Source organism: Zootoca vivipara, chromosome 10 (assembly GCF_965207765.1).
Source record: "Zootoca vivipara chromosome 10, rZooViv2.hap1.1, whole genome shotgun sequence".
NCBI classification, from domain to species: Eukaryota; Metazoa; Chordata; class Lepidosauria; order Squamata; family Lacertidae; genus Zootoca; species Zootoca vivipara.
This window is the reverse complement of record NC_142593.1, coordinates 61,347,115-61,365,253: the sequence shown is the minus strand read 5'-3', so window position 1 is coordinate 61,365,253 and position 18,139 is coordinate 61,347,115. Positions and strand designations below refer to the sequence as shown.

At 49.9% G+C, this 18,139-nt stretch overlaps 1 protein-coding gene across 7 annotated transcripts in view; it reads right to left on the bottom strand.

Moving 5' to 3' along the window:
• Positions 1-18,139, bottom strand: part of IL11RA (interleukin 11 receptor subunit alpha) — a 127,297-nt gene that overhangs the window by 35,007 nt on the left and 74,151 nt on the right. For 5 of the 7 annotated variants that reach the window (XM_088653077.1, XM_060280406.2, XM_088653074.1 and 2 more), the window contains one exon: positions 100-199. In XM_088653077.1, the coding sequence (XP_088509203.1) occupies positions 100-199 (100 nt within the window). Of the gene's footprint in view, positions 1-99; positions 200-1,960; positions 2,106-4,911; positions 5,309-18,139 lie in introns of those variants that run through there. The other 2 variants (XM_088653076.1, XM_088653075.1) reach the window with 2 other exon arrangements.

Here is an 18,139-nt window from a genome sequence, read left to right as displayed (position 1 = left end):
TGGTGATGGATGATGGGAACTGTAGTCCCAAAACAGCTGGAGGGCCGAGTTTGGGGATGCCTGCCCTAGAGAGATACTAGTCTGCAGGTGTCAGCTCACCTTCTTCTCCCCATTCTCCTGACATCATGATGGACGTGGTCACCGAAACAGCCGCCAAGAGGACCACCACTCTGCCGACACAGGAGACAAGGGTCAGCATCTGAGAGCCAGGGGGAAAGAGGGGAGAAAAAAGACAATACTATAAGGCAGATGGTCCAAACCTGATTCTCAAAACCAGCCAATGGGAAGGGCAACACACAACAGGAATACCTACAGGTGGGCAATGTTATGGGCGCCGCACAATACTCGCCATTTCTTAGTGTGGCAGTACATAAACTTTGGAACTCCCTGCCACTTGACATCAGGCAGGTGCCTTCACTGTACCCTTTTCAGCATCTGCTTAAAACATCTTTGTCTAGGCAAGCCTAATCAGACATGTAGAATGTTGGCATGGGTTTTAATCTGTTTTTTTTAGTTTTAATGTTAGTTTTAATTAGTTTTTAAATACCTGTTCTTTAGCTGCAACTTCTGCATTGCAAGGACTCGTGGGGTCCCTTCCAACTCTGCCATTCTAAGATTAATGTTTATTAAATTTATTAGTCGCTTTTGTTGCCACAGCAACTCAAAGCGACTTGCTATATTTTAATTTAATACAATTTGCTTTAAGTTATTTTTTATGACGCCCATTTATGGAATTAATGCTTTTAACCTGTGGGTTGTTGTTTTTTGTCTCAAACACTGTGCTACTTGGTGAAGGAACTGTTTAATTGACCGTAAGCTGCTTTGTGTCCATCGGTGGTGATCTACAATGGCGATCTACAAATATCAGAAATGAATAAACAAATGGAAGTTTATTGAGAGGTGGAGGCATCCCTTTAGCCCAGCCCAGAATGAAACCCACTCTGCTGGTTTACCAAAAGCTGGAAGGGGTGTGTGAACCCTTTGGCTGGCTTGGACCACATTGGAGCCACACATGGAAAATCAAACAGCTAATCTCCACGAGCAAATATTGGAACAGGCAGGAATTGGAGTCCAGAAACAAAGGCGCTTCCCCCGATTGCTACCTGTGCCAGGTTCAGGGTTCGCTCTCAGGCATCTTCTGCTCCGTCAAGGCTTAGGGGCAGGGAGAAGCAAAGAACAAAAGAGTGGGAAGGGGCACCCAAAGGCCATCTAGCCAAGGGTCACCCCTGCCCACAGGGGTCCGAGAGGGATCAGTTCACTAGGCTTTGTGGCAGCGCTAGCCTGGGGAGGAGCCGTTATGGTGAAGGGAGGGAAAGACATTTAGTAAAAAAAAAAAATAGAGTGCTGGACTAGGACCCGAGTTTGAATTCCCACCCAGCCATGAAGCTCACTTGGCGACCTTGGGCCAGTCGCTGCCTCTCAGTCTAACCTACCTCACAGGGTTATTGTGGGGGTTAAATGAGGAGGTGGAGAAGCAAGCATGCCACCTGGAGCTCCTTGGAGAAAAAGGTGGGATATAAATGCCATATAGAGAAATAAATTAAACGGAAACTCCATAGAGCCAAGGAACCCACAGAGCCAAAGGACCAGGCTCAATGGCACAGTCACACCATGCGCTTGGGGGTGCTATTTCTTGGGGGTGCTAAAGCAGCCTGCCACCCTCCAGCTATACTGGACTACAACTCCCATGAGCCCCAGGCAGCATGGCCTTTTGGGGGATGATGGGAGTTGTATTCCCAAACAGCTGGAGGGTGCCAGGTTGTCAACAGCTGTGCTAAGGGGGAGCTGGGATGTTGCAGCTGGTGCATGCACAAACACACCACGCATACATGCGGCAACCGCCACAAAATGTTGCAGCGCACCCTTCTTCCTAATATCCTGCTCTCTTGCCCTCGTCCTCTTGCTCCAGTCTCCAGCTCCAGCCATGGCTACAAAAAGCACGCTCCGTCTACCCGCTCACCTCTCGAGCTGAAGGTCCCTGCCGTGGTCCCACAAGACAAACAGGGAACGAAACAGGAGCTCAGTTCTGGCCTGAGCTCCCTCCTCTCCTCTGCAAGAGTGGCCCCTCTTGCCACCGCGCGAGTGGAAGATCCCAAATTGGTGAGGTGGCGGTTTGGGACTGGACCAGCCCAGTATAGGAGGATCCTTAAAAACACTCCCCACATTGTGTTTTCTTTCAAATATGGTATGGGAATGTGGTGTGCGACCTGCATCTTTGCAGAAGTCGTAACTTGGGCTTACCGCACCCTGATCGCAGCGACTTCAACAAGGTCACTTCCACCCAACAGTTTCATAAGGGCATCAATGCTTATTCTCACATCAGTGGACTACAGTCATATAAGGATGTGTTCGGTCGTGGCAGAGTTTCCAGGCTCCTTGGCTGCCTGCCTGCGTAGGTCACCAGGGGTGCCCAAACTTTTTTCAAAGAGGGCCAGATTTGATGAAGTGAACATGCGAGAGGGTTGACCAAAGTTGTCGAGTTTTACCCCAGGACATATACTGCCACAGGGGCCGGATTAAATCGACCGGCGGGCTGGACTAGGCCCCTGAAACGGACTTTGGACGTGCCTGGTGTAGACAATATGGGGCTCGATACACTACAAGGAAGCTTCCAATGTCCTTATGGGGGGCAGGAATGCTTTTCTGGAGACACTGCAATGATTATTTAAAAAAGTCAAATGTGTACAGCAGCCTCCACCCCAAACAAACCTTCAAGGAAGCTTGTTTTTTTCCTGCTCTGGAGGGCAGAACCCAAACCAACAGATTCAGATGACAAGGAAGGAGATCCCGACTGAACATTGGGAAGAACTTACTGATGGCAAGAGCTGCTCAACAGTGGAACAGACTCCCAAGGAAGGGGGTGGCCTCTCCTTCCTTGGCAGTTTCTAAGCAGAGGTTGGATGGCCATCTGTCATGGATGCTTTAGCTGAGATTCCTGCCTTGCAGGGGGTTGAACTAGATGACCCCCCGGGGTCCCTTCCAACTCTACAATTGTACGATTCTATGAGATGGGCCTGAGCTAAGGCCTATTGGGAAACTGTGAGCAGTATCAAAGGTTCTCCTGGCCCCTCTTCCCTCCATGACTCGCTGTACGGAGGAGACAACATGCAAGGATTCCTTTCGAGGTTGCTGAGTTCATTCCAGAGCGCTTAGTGTTCAAAAGGAGAGCGATGGAGGAGCAGACTGCTCCTCCCACAATCTGGCTTCAATAAATGCCCGTTTCAGAGGGAGCTGCTTCCCGGGATGCAGTCCAAGGACTGGAGACCAAGCCCCCCTGCTCCCCCCCAACAACACCCAACAAAGCGGGTGACTAAACTCGGGGGCAGGCTGACTTGTGAGGGACTGGGCTTCCCCTGGCAAGTTGCTCATAGCCGTAGATGAAGCCCTTGCGAAATCAAAGAGCCGCTTGTGCCAAATGAGTGGACACGACGCAATGCGGATCACAGGGGAATCGCCTGGGAAGAGCGGGGGCAGAGTGGATGACCTCTGGGGAACCTCTTGACCTTGCAACTGGCCTGCTGGAGGAAGCGCATTGCAAGCATTTGCCGCCACGTGTGGAAGAAGCCGAAGAGGCTGGACTAGCCTTGAAGCAGGAGCGTCTTGGCATTTTCCAAATATGAGGCATTTAGCATTGACGCAACACTGAAATGGCCACAATGGACACAAGAAGCGCCTGTGCTGGATCAGGCCAGTGGCCCATCGAATCCAGCATCCTGTTCTCACAGTGGCTGAACAGTTGCCTGGGGGGGAGCTGCAAGCAGGATCCCAGCACAAAAGCCCTCTCCCCTCCTGTGGTCTCCAGCAAGCAGTATTTAGAAGGATTGCTGCCTCCAGCTGTGGAGGGAGAGAGCAGCCATCCTGGCTAGCAGCCGGCAAAACCCCTCTCCTCCACAAATTTATATAATCCTCTTTAAAAGCCAAGCAGGCTGGTTGCCATCTCTGCCTCTTGTGGGAGGGAGTTCCATAGTTTGACGCTGAGCTGCGTGGAAAAGTCCTTTCTTCTGTCTGTCCTGAACATCCCCAAATTTAGTTTCATCGGATGCCCACAAGTTCTAGTGTTATGAGAGAGAGGAAGAAAAACTCCTCTCTGTGCACTTCCTCCATGCAGCGACTGGCCCAAGCTCACCTAGTGAGCTTCCTGGCCGAGTGAGGATTTGAACCCAGGTCTGACGCGCCAACGACTCCATCCCAATGGCATTGACATAACACTGAAACAGACACACTGGGCATTTATCCTGTCCATTAAATTTCTTCTGTGCCAACTAATACCATCCTTGAAAACTGACTCAAGGAGCCTGCTCAAAGAGCATGCCTTTGATAATGTGTGTAGGTTCAAGAGGCCGAGATACAGAGCCACTTTCTGTATGAACCATGGCAGAAGCCAGAAGAATAAAAGGATTCAAAGAAAATCTCTCCCTACCCCCCAAAAAGAATGCAAATGTATTCAAGACTTCATTACAATTGTGGTGCAGGGTTTAGGAACCTAGGCCAGACTTCCCACAACCTGGTGCTCTCCAGATGTTTTGGACTACAGCTCCCATCAGTCCCAGCCTGCACCCCCTGCCTCTCAGCCTACTAACCTACCTTGCAGGGTTGTTGTTGTGGGGATTAAATGAGGAGCTGGAGAACCGTGCATGTCACAGTTAGCTCCTTAGAGGAAAATGTGGGGTGGAACTGACGGCTTGGATAGCTCACCCAGTAGAGCCTGCGGCTCTTAATCTCAGGTTCATTGGGCAAAAAGATTCCTGCATCGCAGAGGGTTGGGCTAGATGACCCTGGGGGTCCCTTCCAGCTCTATGATTCTACGAACTGCAGTGCAACAAAAACAACACCTTTTCCATATTTAGACAGGACCCATTTTGCACTGCTGAAAACACCTCTCCACCTTCCCAGATTTCAGTACACACTCACCCAAGCGGCTATGGTCCGGCCTCCCAAATCAAACAGCCAGCTTTTCCCTGGCCAAAACAGCCGCTCTTGGCAGGGAGGGAAGCCCAAGTCTTGGCTACGAATCCAGAACACACCACCGAGTGGCCTCCCAAACAGGGCAACAGGCAGCACACTGACCCAAGAGGATGCTGTTGGGGGGGGGGTCTTTATAATTACCAAAGTGGTGCTGCCCCAAGGGCATATTCAGTGAGCTGCTGAGCGCTCAGCGAAATGCATTGGAGCCTGCTGGAAATATTCCTTTAACTAGCTGGCAATACTTTCCTCGAACTAAGGCTTTATTGTTCCGAGCCGACCACCGATCCCAAATACGAGAGTTTTCGTTTCTTGTAAAGCGCAGCTTCAGAATAAGCCTCACTGTGTGTGCCGGGACTTCCTGGGCCCCTCCCGACCCCCCCCAAACCGCAGCAGGACCAGCCTGCGGCTACCACACTGTCCGCCACAGCCCACCCCCAGGCATCATCGGCTCAACAGCCGGGTTAAATCCCTCTCTAAGCTCCTGGCTCTTGCTTCCCTCGTCCCGGACCAGGCAGAAAGACTTTGGTGAACCAAGATGTCTGGAATAGTTTGACATGGAAAAAACAACATCTCTCCAACCTATAATGGATTGGCATGTTTATTTATACGTGGATTCCAGGGACCAGTGTGGGGCTGCAAACAGGCCAATTGGAGGCTCCGTCCTTTGCCAGCTGGTTTCTCCCTTCATGAACGCCAGGAGGGGGCGTGGGGGCTGAGCTGGAGGAAGCAGACCTGCCACGGAGAACAGGATTAGACCCCAAACTCCTTCTTTCAGCAGCGCCGTGGTGTTCACACAGCGGCAAAAGAGAGCGGGGTCGAGTCTGGCTGTGGTTTCCGGGGCAGGCTGGGTGCAGAGGGACCCGACTCCGAAAGAAGAGGAGTTCAGGGATATTTTAAAAATAATAATTTCATGAGTTGTGTGCCGTTGCTTATCCATTTGTATTATGTTATTTAACACACAGTGAATTGCTGCCATTTTTATTGATGATGGTCTAGAAAATATTTATTGTAATTGGATTTCTGTTTAAATATTATTTGCTGGTATTAAATTTTATTGTGTGCTGTTATAGTCTAAAGGGTTCTCGAATGTTACTTTCTTTGAGATGTTGTTTATTTCAAAGCTATGTTTTTCTTATGACATTTTTGTATTGGGTTACATTGTTATAAGGGGTGTGATCTTTGTTGTTCCTTCGGCTTGTGTGTTGTCTTGTGTACAGTCGTACCTTGTATCCCGAACGCCTTGCAAGTTGAACGTTTTGGCTCCCGAACGCCACAAACCCGGAAGTGAATATTCCGGTTTGTGAACGTTCTTTGGAACCCAGACGTCTGACGGGGCTTCCGATTGGCTGCAGGAGCTTCCTGCAGCCAATCAGAAGCCACGCTTTGGTTTCCGTACATTTTGAAAGTCGAATGGACTTCCGGAATGGATTCCATTTGACTTCCAAGGCCTGACTGTACAGCAATGTACAAAAGTGGTATACAGATTAAAAAATGAAGTGAGATGGCCACAGCAGACCAGCCTCTTGTCTGCAACCTGGGCCAAAGGCATCCAGGCCCCCACAGGAGGAGGAAACTGCAAGATCAATTCAGAGCAAAGGCCTCCTTTGCAAGCAACTCCATCCTTTCAATGCCACAGCGCCTATAGGGTGGTCTATGGGGCCTTAGATCTCTGGGCATCTTCCTGAGCCATGAGCTGCTCTGGCATGGCAGAAAACGCCAGTGTTTAGTCTGTGTCCGTCATTGTCACTCTGTTTGTTTATCGCCGCTCACTGTGGCTTGAGAGGCGGGGAGCAAGGCTGGGTTGTTTTTCCACCCTGTACTCTTTGATTTCCTCTCCCGAGGGCAGGTTCAAAACCTCACAGGCCGTCCCACACGGAGTCGTCGCCATCATCGTGTTCTGATCAGCCGCATCTGTGCCGAGCAATCCAACCTGGGGGGGGGGGCTTTCAAAAGGAGAGGCAGAAGGGGAAATCTTTGGTGGTGCTCAGAGAGAGAAGGCAAAACTGGAGAGCAAATTGGACTCTCCTCCCCAGCAAACAATTCAAAGCTGGCAAAAGGAGCGCTGCTTCACCATTGGTGATTCCAAAGTCATTGTTGCCGCATATCAGCTCACTTATTCGTTTATTTCCCTTTCCTAGGGACTCTTCCCAGATGCCGCACTGTTCAGATCCTACCCTATACGGCCCTTTTGGAATAAGCAACTGATTTGAAGGCATCAAATAGTTCTTTGACCCTGCCAAGACTTTGTCGCAAAGAATCAGACCTTGTAGGGGAGAAGAGTCCCTTGGATCGAGGGCAGAATGCAGTTTCTATTTGGGTAGCTTTTAAACCTTTCAGGGCAGTATAAATCACAGGGCTGGCTGGCTCAGTTGTTTTCTTACACAGCCGGCATTTGGCGGCTAAATGACCGTGGAACTCAGCTCCACATGATGTGGCTGGGCAGAGGCCAGAGGTCTGGCAAGCTTCCCTGAGGAACTGAGGCAGGCAAGTGTTTCCAGATGAACAGCCCCTGCCAGGAACAGGGGCTCACAGAACCCCGATGGGGGAGAGAGGGAAGAAAAGCTTGCATTACATAACTGAATTGCTTTTGAGGTGCTTTTACTGACAGCACAAGAACCTTGGAAATAATGGCACCTTTGTGAGGGTGCTGAGAATTCAAAGTGACATTCCTCAAGGTGCTTCAGCTGTGGGCCTGAGCTTGAAACAGGTTACAGAATCACAGAACTGGGCTCCCATGAAGTCATCTAGTCCACACCCCTCTTTCACTGTCGAACAGATCTTACTGTCAGAAAGTTCTTCCTGATGTTTAGTCAGAATCTCATTCCATGAAATATCTGAAGATGGCTATCGTATCTCCAGGCTAAACATACCCAACTCCCTCTACTTTGGTTTCCAGGCCGTTTTGTAATGATCTGCGGAACTCCCTCCTGCAGGAGGGCAGGCACAGCCACCAACTTGGATGGCTTTAGAAGAGGCTTGTTATATAGTGGTTTAAACTGAATAAAAATATTTAAAATGGAAAGAAAAACATCAGGAAGAACATTCTGATGGGAAGGGTCATTTGAAACTGGAACAGATTCCCTCGGGAGGTGGTGGGCTCTCTTTCCTTGGAGGTTTCTAAGCAGAGGTTGGGTGGCTGTTTGTCAGGGATGCTTTAGCTGAGATTCCTGCACTGTGGCGGAGGTGGGGGTGGACTAGATGACCCTGGGGGTTCCCTTTCAACTCTACGATTCTATTGTTCTGTGATGCAGGCGGTCCAGGCCTGGGAAAGCTAAGGGGACAAGGAAAGCAATGGTGCCAAGGAGTAGTGTTTGTTGAGAATCGTCCCCTTTCAGGGTGGGGTTTTTGAACCCCTTGGGGCCCCATAAAAGATGGTTGAGCCCAGTACCCTCACACCACCCTACCCTGCTTTTAATTGAATTGTTAACAAAAAGAATACAAATAGAACAAACAGAAAAGAAACAACAACAACAAAACCACAAACAAAACCACACCCCTAATTAAAAACATACAAAAAGTTAAAATATTAAAAAGACATTAAAATTGCCTCTGCTTCCTAAACACCTGGGCTGGCTTGCCTGGTGCCCAAAAAGGTTCAGTGAAGGCGCCTGCTTGATCTCAAGAGGCAGGGAGTTCCATCATTACAAAGAATAAAGCCTATGAGGAATAAAATCCACACACACACACACACCCTTTACTCTTGCAGGCAGCTTGGACTGGCACGGAAGATGAGAGCCATTGTTTTAACAGCCAGCTCCAACACAGCAACCCCCCCCCCACTTGCACATATGCTGCTCAGACTCGCACGTAAATAGTGGGGCCATAAACCCTCTGCCTTCCACATGCTTTCTCCATTAAAGCACACGAGAAACCCATTGCGCTCCAGCCCTCGCCCAATAAATGAAAAACTACCTCGTCAGTCGCAACATTAGCTAGCCATATTTTTGCCCTGGACTCTTGGCCCTGAAAGGAACATATTTGCGTCCTCTTGGCTTGTGAAATGTAATTTATTTGCTGGTTTTTGTGTGTGCGAGCGTGTGTTGAAGTAAAATTTGATCACGAAATTCATCCCACTCAGACAGCGAGTGAGAGAGGCAGTGGCAACAGCAAAAGAGGGTCGGGGGGGGGGAGCCCCAAATGGATGCACACACCACCGATGGGCACAGAAGGGGCACAAGAAACGGCTCCAGCCCCTGGTTCCATAGGTCACACACCAGATCGCCAGATCAGGCTCCACAAATGTGGACGGGAAGGGAGAGGACCAGATATTAAAACCCAGGAGACGGAGAGGTTTGAGTGGCTGCCGGCACAAATCTTGGGTCCCGACTCTCTTGCATACGATTTATGTAATCCGTAACAAAATACATATTTCATGTTCAAAGCACACACAGCTCTGACCAGTTTGCCAATCTGTGCTATGAACCAAGTCTTTCGGACTCTGCAAACATTTGCTCCTGCGCTTAGACAGTATGGCAGGTCATATTATTATGTGCAGGCGCATTTGTGAATACAACAAAGCGGTTGTGCGATGCACACTGTGTTGTGTTACATATATAAGTTTATAGAGCATGGTTAGCTCAGCAACTACCGTGGGTGCTTATGCTATCGATATGAGTCATTAGGCTCCTAATATTCTCAACAGGTACGAATGTTATCATGTTTATTATTAACATAAAAATGTGATCACACATTATTAAATATCCCATGTAAATTAATCAGTCAGTCTGTGAGCACTTAGAAAAGGATGCTGTGATCCACAGGCGTCTTTCCCATAGGGCCTAGTGGCTCGTTGCGCCAGGGCGCCGGCCTCTCAGGGGCGCCCCAGTGAGTGGGCGAACTGCACGGCTTTGCCGCGGCCTTCCCTTTCCCTACACGCCGCCAGATGGTTGGTGGGGCACAACGAGCCACTAAGCCCTATGGTTCCTCCTCCTCCGCCACCTCCTCTCCCTCGGCTGCGGGAATCCCCTCAGCCACTGCCCGCCGAGCCGCTGTCGTCTGAGGGAGCTGCGGGAGCGGCTCCCGAGGGGCCTCCTCCGCATCACCGGTGCCCGCCGCCCCACCACCACCACTCCCTGGGGCACAGGCGGCAGCGTGGCAACCACCTCCTCCTCCTCGGGCCGCTGGGCAGCAGCGAGAGCGCTGGCAGCGGGCTGTCGTTGTCAGGCAGCAGAGGAGGCGGAGGCGCCCTGGAGCCTCGCAAGTGAGTGCGGGGTTCTGGCAGTGGCCAGCTGTGCCGTGGCCACATCGGCAGCATCTTCTGTGAGTGGCGGCTCCCGGGCTGCGAGGTGGTCCGCGAGTTCTAAGTTTTGGGAAAGGGAGGGGGGCCCCGGAGGGATCTTTGCGCCACGGCGCTGGATGTGCTTAAGACGGCCCTGCTGTGATCACATCCTTTTTTAAGGACTCACAGACCAACTGTTGAATGATCTGCTCTAGGGCCTTTTCTGGTATCGATGTCAGGCTCATGGCTTGGTAGTTCCCTGGGTCTCCCTCCTGTGATTTCCAGCATTGCTGCCTCCCATTACGGAGGCAGAACACAGCCATAATGGTTAGTTGCCATCCTTGTTGTTTTCATCCTTGCTGCACCGCCCATGCCAGCACACCTGGCCAGCATCGACCCACAACTGGGGGGTGGGGGGGTGGGTCTCTTTAGCTTTCCATTTTAAAGAACTGCTGCTTAGCACTGCAAGCTGCTAAGTGGGGGGTCCTACTTGAAGACTGACAGGTGTCCCCGATTAAATCGGGTGATATATTTTTGAGGAGGGATGGTGGTTCAAAGAAAATTTTTAATACACCTTTTGCAGACAGTTCCAAGAGGCAGCAGGCAAACAAAGTCTTCTAAGGAAGAAGAGGGGCGATGACAAGGGATGAAGAATCAATGAAAGTGAGACAGCTTGGTTCCAAAGAGGCTTTGCTGACGAATCAAGGCTTAAGAGGGGGTTTAGAAGTAAGGGGAGGTGACCTGAGTAATTCAAGGGCCAATGCCTGAATGATTCAAATATTCCATCCTTCGCCTTGAGGACTAGGCACCTGAATTTCTTTTCCAAGCAACCTGAGCTCCTAAGCATTTGTCTCTTTTAAAACACAGGCGCACCGGAATTCTGCAATTCGCAATCACCGTCCAACGTTGGTGCTGCGCTACACAACAGCAACAGCCTGCATTGGCTATATTCCCTCCCCGCAAGGCATCTCTTGTGTCCTCCTAACCCCTTTTGTTCTTCTCTAATCAGCCTGCTGCCCAATTCAGCAAGAGCTGTAGGCAAACAAAGCCATGGGGGCTGGCCTGCCTGGGGAGGCTGTTCTGGTGCCAGTCTCACCCTCCCTCCCTCTGCCACCGCAGAGGCTGCCGCTCAGCAATGCACGGTTTCATAACTCAAGCAAACCACAATTGCCAGGCGTGATTGCTGTGGCTCTCTGGCTTTCCCCGGGGGGACAAAGGCTCTGCAAACCAGGAGTGGGTAAATGGGCAGGGCTCCTGCTTTGTGGTACCCCCCCTTTCACCGCACAGCCCACTAGGAACGTCTCTGTTTCAGCATGGGGCATATCCGGAACAAGGCCTGCGGCCGAGAGAAAATGCCGCGCTTTTGAGAAAGCCTTGCATCATCGGAAGTTCCTGGAGGGCTGGGATACGAGAAGATAAGAGCAAACAGTACTTTGCTTCTCCAAAGGACACCGCATGAGCTTCCAAGCTCCTAATTCATCTGCCGTTGCTGTGTCTGCAAGTAGACAACTTTATAGACTGAGCTCAACTTCCCGCTCCGAGTGAGAGCAATGTCTGGAGCAAGGCCCCTTTCCATGACGAACCTGCCACGAATTCGGCGACTCTGAACTTCCATCCCGTTTAGGAGCAAGTGGTCGCCAAATGTGTCGGAGAGTTCACAAGACACTGATCTGGGAGGACACTGATGTTTTCATCTGAGCCATGGATCTTATGCACCGCAAGATCAGAGCCCAACAGTCTGATGAAGTAACAAGCCACAATTTATGAATGGCATAAACAACAAATGTTTGCGGGTTATGAATTACCAACAGAGGAGCTAATTCTAAACACATTCGCGCTCAGGAGACTTTGAAGTCAATGGCAGTTCAAAGAGAGCAAGTGTATTTACTAAGCGGGATCAAGGGGATCAATGAGAATCAAAGTAAACGCATTCCTGAGAAAGAAAGACGCTTCAAGAGCTCATGGCTGGGTGGTGGGGAGGATACTTTTCCCATTCAGAGCCAAGATAATCTCCATTTTATGGAGGATTGCCACTCAAGCGAGGAAGAGGTCCGTAGTTCTATAGCAAAGCATATACTCTGTATGCTCAAGGTCCCTGAAAATAAGATGAGCTTGCTGGATTAGGCCAAATGCCCACCTAGTCTGACATCCTAGTCTCACAGGGGCCAACCTGTGGGATTGGGGCAAAATGCTTTCCAGTAACTGGTCTTCAGAAGGGGCATCACTCAGGGGCAGAGTGTCTGCCTTGCAAGAAGGTCCCAGGTTCAATGGTAAAAAAGGTAAAGGACCCCTGGACGGTTAAGTCCAATCAAAGGCGACTATGGGGTTGTGGCGCTCATCTCGCTTTTCAGGCTGAGGGAGCCAGCGTTTGTCTGCAGACAGCTTTCCGGGTCATATGGCCAGCAGGACTAAACCACTTCTGGCCCAACGGAACATCGTGACTGAAGCCAGAGCGCACGGAAACGCCGTTTACCTTCCCACCGGAGCAGTACCTATTTATCTACTTGCACTGGTGTGCTTTCGAACTGCCAGGTCGGCAGGAGCTGGGATAGAGCAACGGGAACTCACTCAGTCGCAGGGATTTGAACTGCTGACCTTCTGATCGGCAAGCCCAAGAGTCTCAGTGGTTTAGACCCCAGCGCCACCCGCGTCCATATCTCCAGGCAGGACTGGGAGGGACTCCTGGAGAGCCATCGTTGCCCATCAGCGTAGTCCATATTGAGCCAGGTGGACCAACTGTCTGACTTCCTATGTCAGCATCTTATGTTCCTATGTCTTGCCTTCTACTGTGGAGGGAGAGCATAGACTTTGTGGCCAGGAGCCACCCATAGTAGCCCTGGAGACAGCAACGCTCCTGAATCCCAGTTGCTGGAAGCCACAGGAGGGGAGAGGGCTCTTGTGCTAAAGTCCTGCTTCTGAGTTTCCCACAGGCACCTGGTTGGCCACTGGGAGAACAGGATGCTGGACTAGATGGGCCACTGGGCTGATCCTTCAGGTTCTTCTCATGTTCTTAATGATAGTCCTCTGCTTTGAATTTGCCCAGTCTTCCTTTAAAGCCCCCTGGGCTGGTGGCTACTACTGTCTCCTGGGGGAGCGAGTTCTATAGTTCAACTGCACTGCATGAATAAGTCCTTTCTTTAACGTGTCCTGAACCCTCCAACATTCAGCTTCATCAGATATCCATGAGTTTTAGTGCCACAAGAGATTGAAGAGTTCCGCAGTTCAGATCCTGAGACTTCCAGTTAAAGGGGTATCAGGTCAAGGACTGAAACCTCAGAGAGACAACAGACCGTTTTAGGCAATATCGGGATAGATGGACCAACACGGATCTGATGCAGCCCAAGAGTTTGGCTAGCTCTGTGCAAGCTTCATTCCTGCCGTGGATTCACTAACAGGATAAAGCATCCTTTAAATAGCAATTTATGTGAAAAAGTATGAGTTATGTATTCTCACCTCCTTAATCCTGGCTATAAAAAGCCAGACCTAACCAGACAACAGAAACAACACAAAACAGGTAATGGAGATTCTCGGGGAAGACAAACATCCAGTGGAAGGGAGTTCCACAGGTGTGTGGTAGGCAATAGCCCTTCTCTCGGCATTTAAGGTGTCCAGAGCTGGACTGTGGCAAGAGGGCTCCACACATCCAGCCCATGCACATTAATCTGGAGCACTATCCCTAAAGCAAAGCAATTACGTTCGGGGGGGGGGAATCTTTTCCTTTCTTTCTTTCTTTTCTGGGTCAGACAAAGGAATGAACTTCCACACATCATGCGTAATTAAATTTATGGAACGCCGTGTCACAAGATGCGGTGACAGCCATTAGCTCAGATGGCTGTAAAGAGGGATTAGACAAATTCATGGAGGCGCAGGGGGGCTGCCTGCCATTGGCATGAGTCATGAGGCCTAACATCCGGAGCATCTTAGGGAGAGGCAGCGGGGGCCACTGACTGCCAGCAGATGGGAAAGAGGGCTGTTGCCTTCACATCTCGCTGGTGGGCATCTTGGGAAGCTGGGTGCTGCAGTGGGCGGCCCTCTGGCCTCATCCAGCAGGCCAGGCTCTCAGGATTGGGTTAGGATAGCTGAGAAAAGGCTTGGCTGAAGAAGCGGGCTTGGGAACAGACATGGAGGCTGTCCATGAGACATTCCACTCATGCATCAACCCCCAAAAAGAAGACAAGGGTTTGTGTAAAATGCACATGTGCTAATTTAAATGTGCAGGTACAAATAGCTGGAGGTTTCTAAGCAGAGGATGTACATACAGTGGTACCTCCAATTGCGGACAGGATCCGTCCCAGAGGTCCAGCTGGATCCCGAGGTTTTCGCATCCGGAGAGACCGCTTCTGCGCATGCACGCATGGCGGTAGAAAACTTCTGTGCATGCACGCATGGCAAAACCCCGGAAATATACTTCCAGGTTTGCCACTTACGTATCCCGAAGTTTACGTAACCGGAGGGATACGTAAGTGGAGGTACGACTGTTTGGCCATCTGTTATGGATGATCTCGCTGAGATTCCTGCATTGAAGGGGGTTTGGCTTGATGACCTTTGGAGTCCCTTCCTACTGTACAATTCAATGAGTCTATGAATTTGAACAGAAACAAATCTCTCCCCCTGACCGTCCATGCCTCCACTCAATATGGGTTGTGAATCTTTCCATGTCTCCTTTAACTCCCCCTTGTCCCGGCCATAACTCTCCTCCGGCTGTTGCTGCCCCAAGCTTTCTTCTGCCTAAATTCGGAGATCCACCATGCGGTCGATGTAGCTCTCCTCCTCGGATCTTCAAAGCAGAGGGAATATCTGGATTTAGGGAGGAGAAAACGGAGGACGGTACTATTTGGAGGAGAGCGGAACAAAATTCTTACCGTGAGTTTCTAGTCCAAGAGACTCCTGGAGGACAGCCCTTTACGCCTGGGATTGTTTCGATGAATAAAATTGATTCTACAAGGTGGGAGGGGAAGAAAAGCCAGGGGGCTCTCCTGCTTGCGAGCTCCACTCCCTGCTCCCGCCCCCTGTATAATACATTTCATTAATGAAAACAATCCCAGGAGTAAAGGGCTGTCCTTCAGGAGGCTCTGGGAAACGTGGTCTGCATGAGGAGGAATTAAAAGAGGCCACCAGGTCTTCACATCGGATGGGGCCCTAGACGTTTTCAGTTGGAGGGTCGCGTAGCTCTCTCATGGCCAGGACACAACAAAAAGGGAAATCGGGACCTGCCTTCAAAGTCCATCAGGGGTTGGCCTTTTCATGCACCCAAAAGGGTAAGGACGTGAAAGGAGAAAAATTCAGCTGGAGAGAGATTGTGTCGGGGACTGGAGGCCATAAAGGGGAATTTGGGGGGCAGGCTAGGGCAAAGGAGGCCTCACACAGACCCCAGAAGCCTTTGTGGCTGCCACCCCAAGCCAAGTTGGCACGGCTGTCTGGGCAGAGTTGCTGACACTAGCTCAGTGCAGCAGAATTTTGGGGGGTGGGTGGGGGTAGCAGAGAAAGAGGATCAAGGGGGAAAGTCTCCTCTCACCAGCCTCCTTCTCTCTCAGCCCCCAAGACCTCAGGACAGGGAAGGACTTTTCTGCCAACCCAGCTGTTTTCTCTTCTGCTTTAATCTCTCGGAGAGGCTGGAGTGATTAAGGGCTGGCAAAAGAAGCCACATACACAGCGCCAGTGCCAATGAATACTTAGCAGGGGCACAGTTATGAAAGACCGATGCAGCGCGCCAAGCCAAGGCCTCGGGATAAGGCAGCCTCTTCTCCCGAGCCCAGAACGCCCTGCAACAAACTCTCCCGCTGCCCAAAGGCAAAATGAAGAACTGTTCCCACCAGATTCCTCCCCAGGGGGCAACTGGCCAGGCGGCAGACCCCAACTCACAGCTGCCTCTTTGGACTGGGCTGGGCAAATGGGTCCCCAGTAAGAAAAGAACATAAGAAAAACGTTTTTCAGTTACACCTCAGACTGTTCCATTTTCTCCTGCATTCTTCTATACAAAGAAACCGAACATTTAAAAAGCAGAGAAATTGCAACACCTCTTTTAACGGCAGCACATATAGCCATAGCGAGAAATGGGAGAACTTTGAATTCTCTAGATATAGACCAGTGGGATACATAGCTGCCAAGTTTTCCCCTTTCTCGCGAGGAAGCCTATTCAGCATAAGGGAATTTCCCTCAAAAAAAGGGAGAACTTGGCAGCTATGGTGGGATAGCACTGTTTGGCAAACAGCCTTAAAGCAGAAATTAAGTGTCCTGGGAACAAAAAAAACACCCATGACAATTTTCATCAAATCTTGCATGGCTTCATTGTATATAAATTTAAATGAAGCACATGGCAAGGAGGTGATCCCAGTTCATGGCACAGTTTGGCTAGTATGGACCAGAGGTATTAAAAAACATATTATGTATTGTTTTTATTATATCCCATCATCTCCAGCCTGCAAAGAAGTTAATGCAATAAGTGAAATGCCACAACATTAATGGTCCATTATAATTTGGTATTAGTACACCGTTGATTCCAAAATCTGAAGAGAGGCATTTTTCCCCATTGAGCTCTTAGATGCTAATGACTTCCATTTACTTGAGCTTTTGCATGCCTGAGAATCTTGTTTCATTTTCCTTTTGGTGTTTGTTATTATTTTGAAATGCAATAAAATCTGAAAAGGACAGAACAGAAGAAGGCTGAAAATAAAGACATGAAGCGACTCTGCTTCGCAGCCTCCTAACAACCCAGAGGATGAAGGCCGTTCTGGGATTTATTGAATTTCCCCAAAACACATGCAATGGCTAAGAGTAACAGCCATGAGGATGCGACCCCCACTGGCTTTGACACATGCCTTGCGTGGGGATAACTGTATCGCTGAGCCTGACCATCTTGCCCTGAGAAACCACGCAGTCAAGCTATGTCCCCGCCAAACAAGAATGCCTTTGATTCCTCCTCTGCCACACACTTGAACCCTCTGACCCATGGTGCCCATTGAGCAAGCCTGCCTGGGGAACACAGAGGCCCCCAGTCAGAGGCTGCGGGTGGCGGCAGAGCTAAAAGCTTCTGGTAGCACAAACAGGGTTGCGCAGGGGAAATATTTGCTGGGGAAGCGGAGGCCTTGCAGACCAACGAAAGGGAAAGCTGCGCGGAGAGCCTCCATTTGGGGGGAATTCCTGGCTGCTCCTAATCAAGATCAAAGCACCCCTTCATTCACACATTACAGCTTTAAGTGCACACTTTGGATTCTCCTTCACATCTCCAACTGGTTTTTTCAAGACAGGATTACTGCGGTGTGCTCTACATGGGGTTTCCCTTGTGTATAGAAGCCGCAAGCTTCAGTGGGTGCAGAATGCTGCAGCACCATTGCTGGCAGGAGTGAGGCCTTGCCAGAATAGGACACCTGAGCTCAGAGATCTGCACCGGCTGCTGATCTGCTACTAAGCCAAGTTCAAGGTGTTTAGTAAATAAAGCCCTTTAACAACTCCGGACCAGTTTACCTGTGATATGCACCCACTCAACCACTTCAATCTGCAGAACTGGCCCTGCTACAGGTGCCGCATAATTTCCGTTCCGCATTGGCAAGAACTCAATCTCACTTTGGAACTCCCTGCCTATTGATATCAGGCAGGAACCAGCATCGTCAGCTAAATTTTTGTTGTTGTTGTTAGACAAACCTACTCAGTAGTTTAGAAAGTTGATGTTTAGAAAGGTAGTGAGTTTTAATCCATTTTTAGTCTATTGTGATTTTAACTTTCTGAAAGCCTTGCATTATTGTTGCTAACTCTTCTTCCTCATAACATTTCTGTTTTATCTTTTTTTCTAAACCGCTTGAGGTTCTTGTTATTTAGCACTCAAGTGGTGTACAAATTTTATGAAATGGGATTTTTTAAAAATGTAATTTGTAGGGGAAACAAACGTGAACTGGCACAAACATGCCATTGTGTTTGCTACACTTGCCAGAGTCTTAACTGAGAACTGTTTCGGCCACT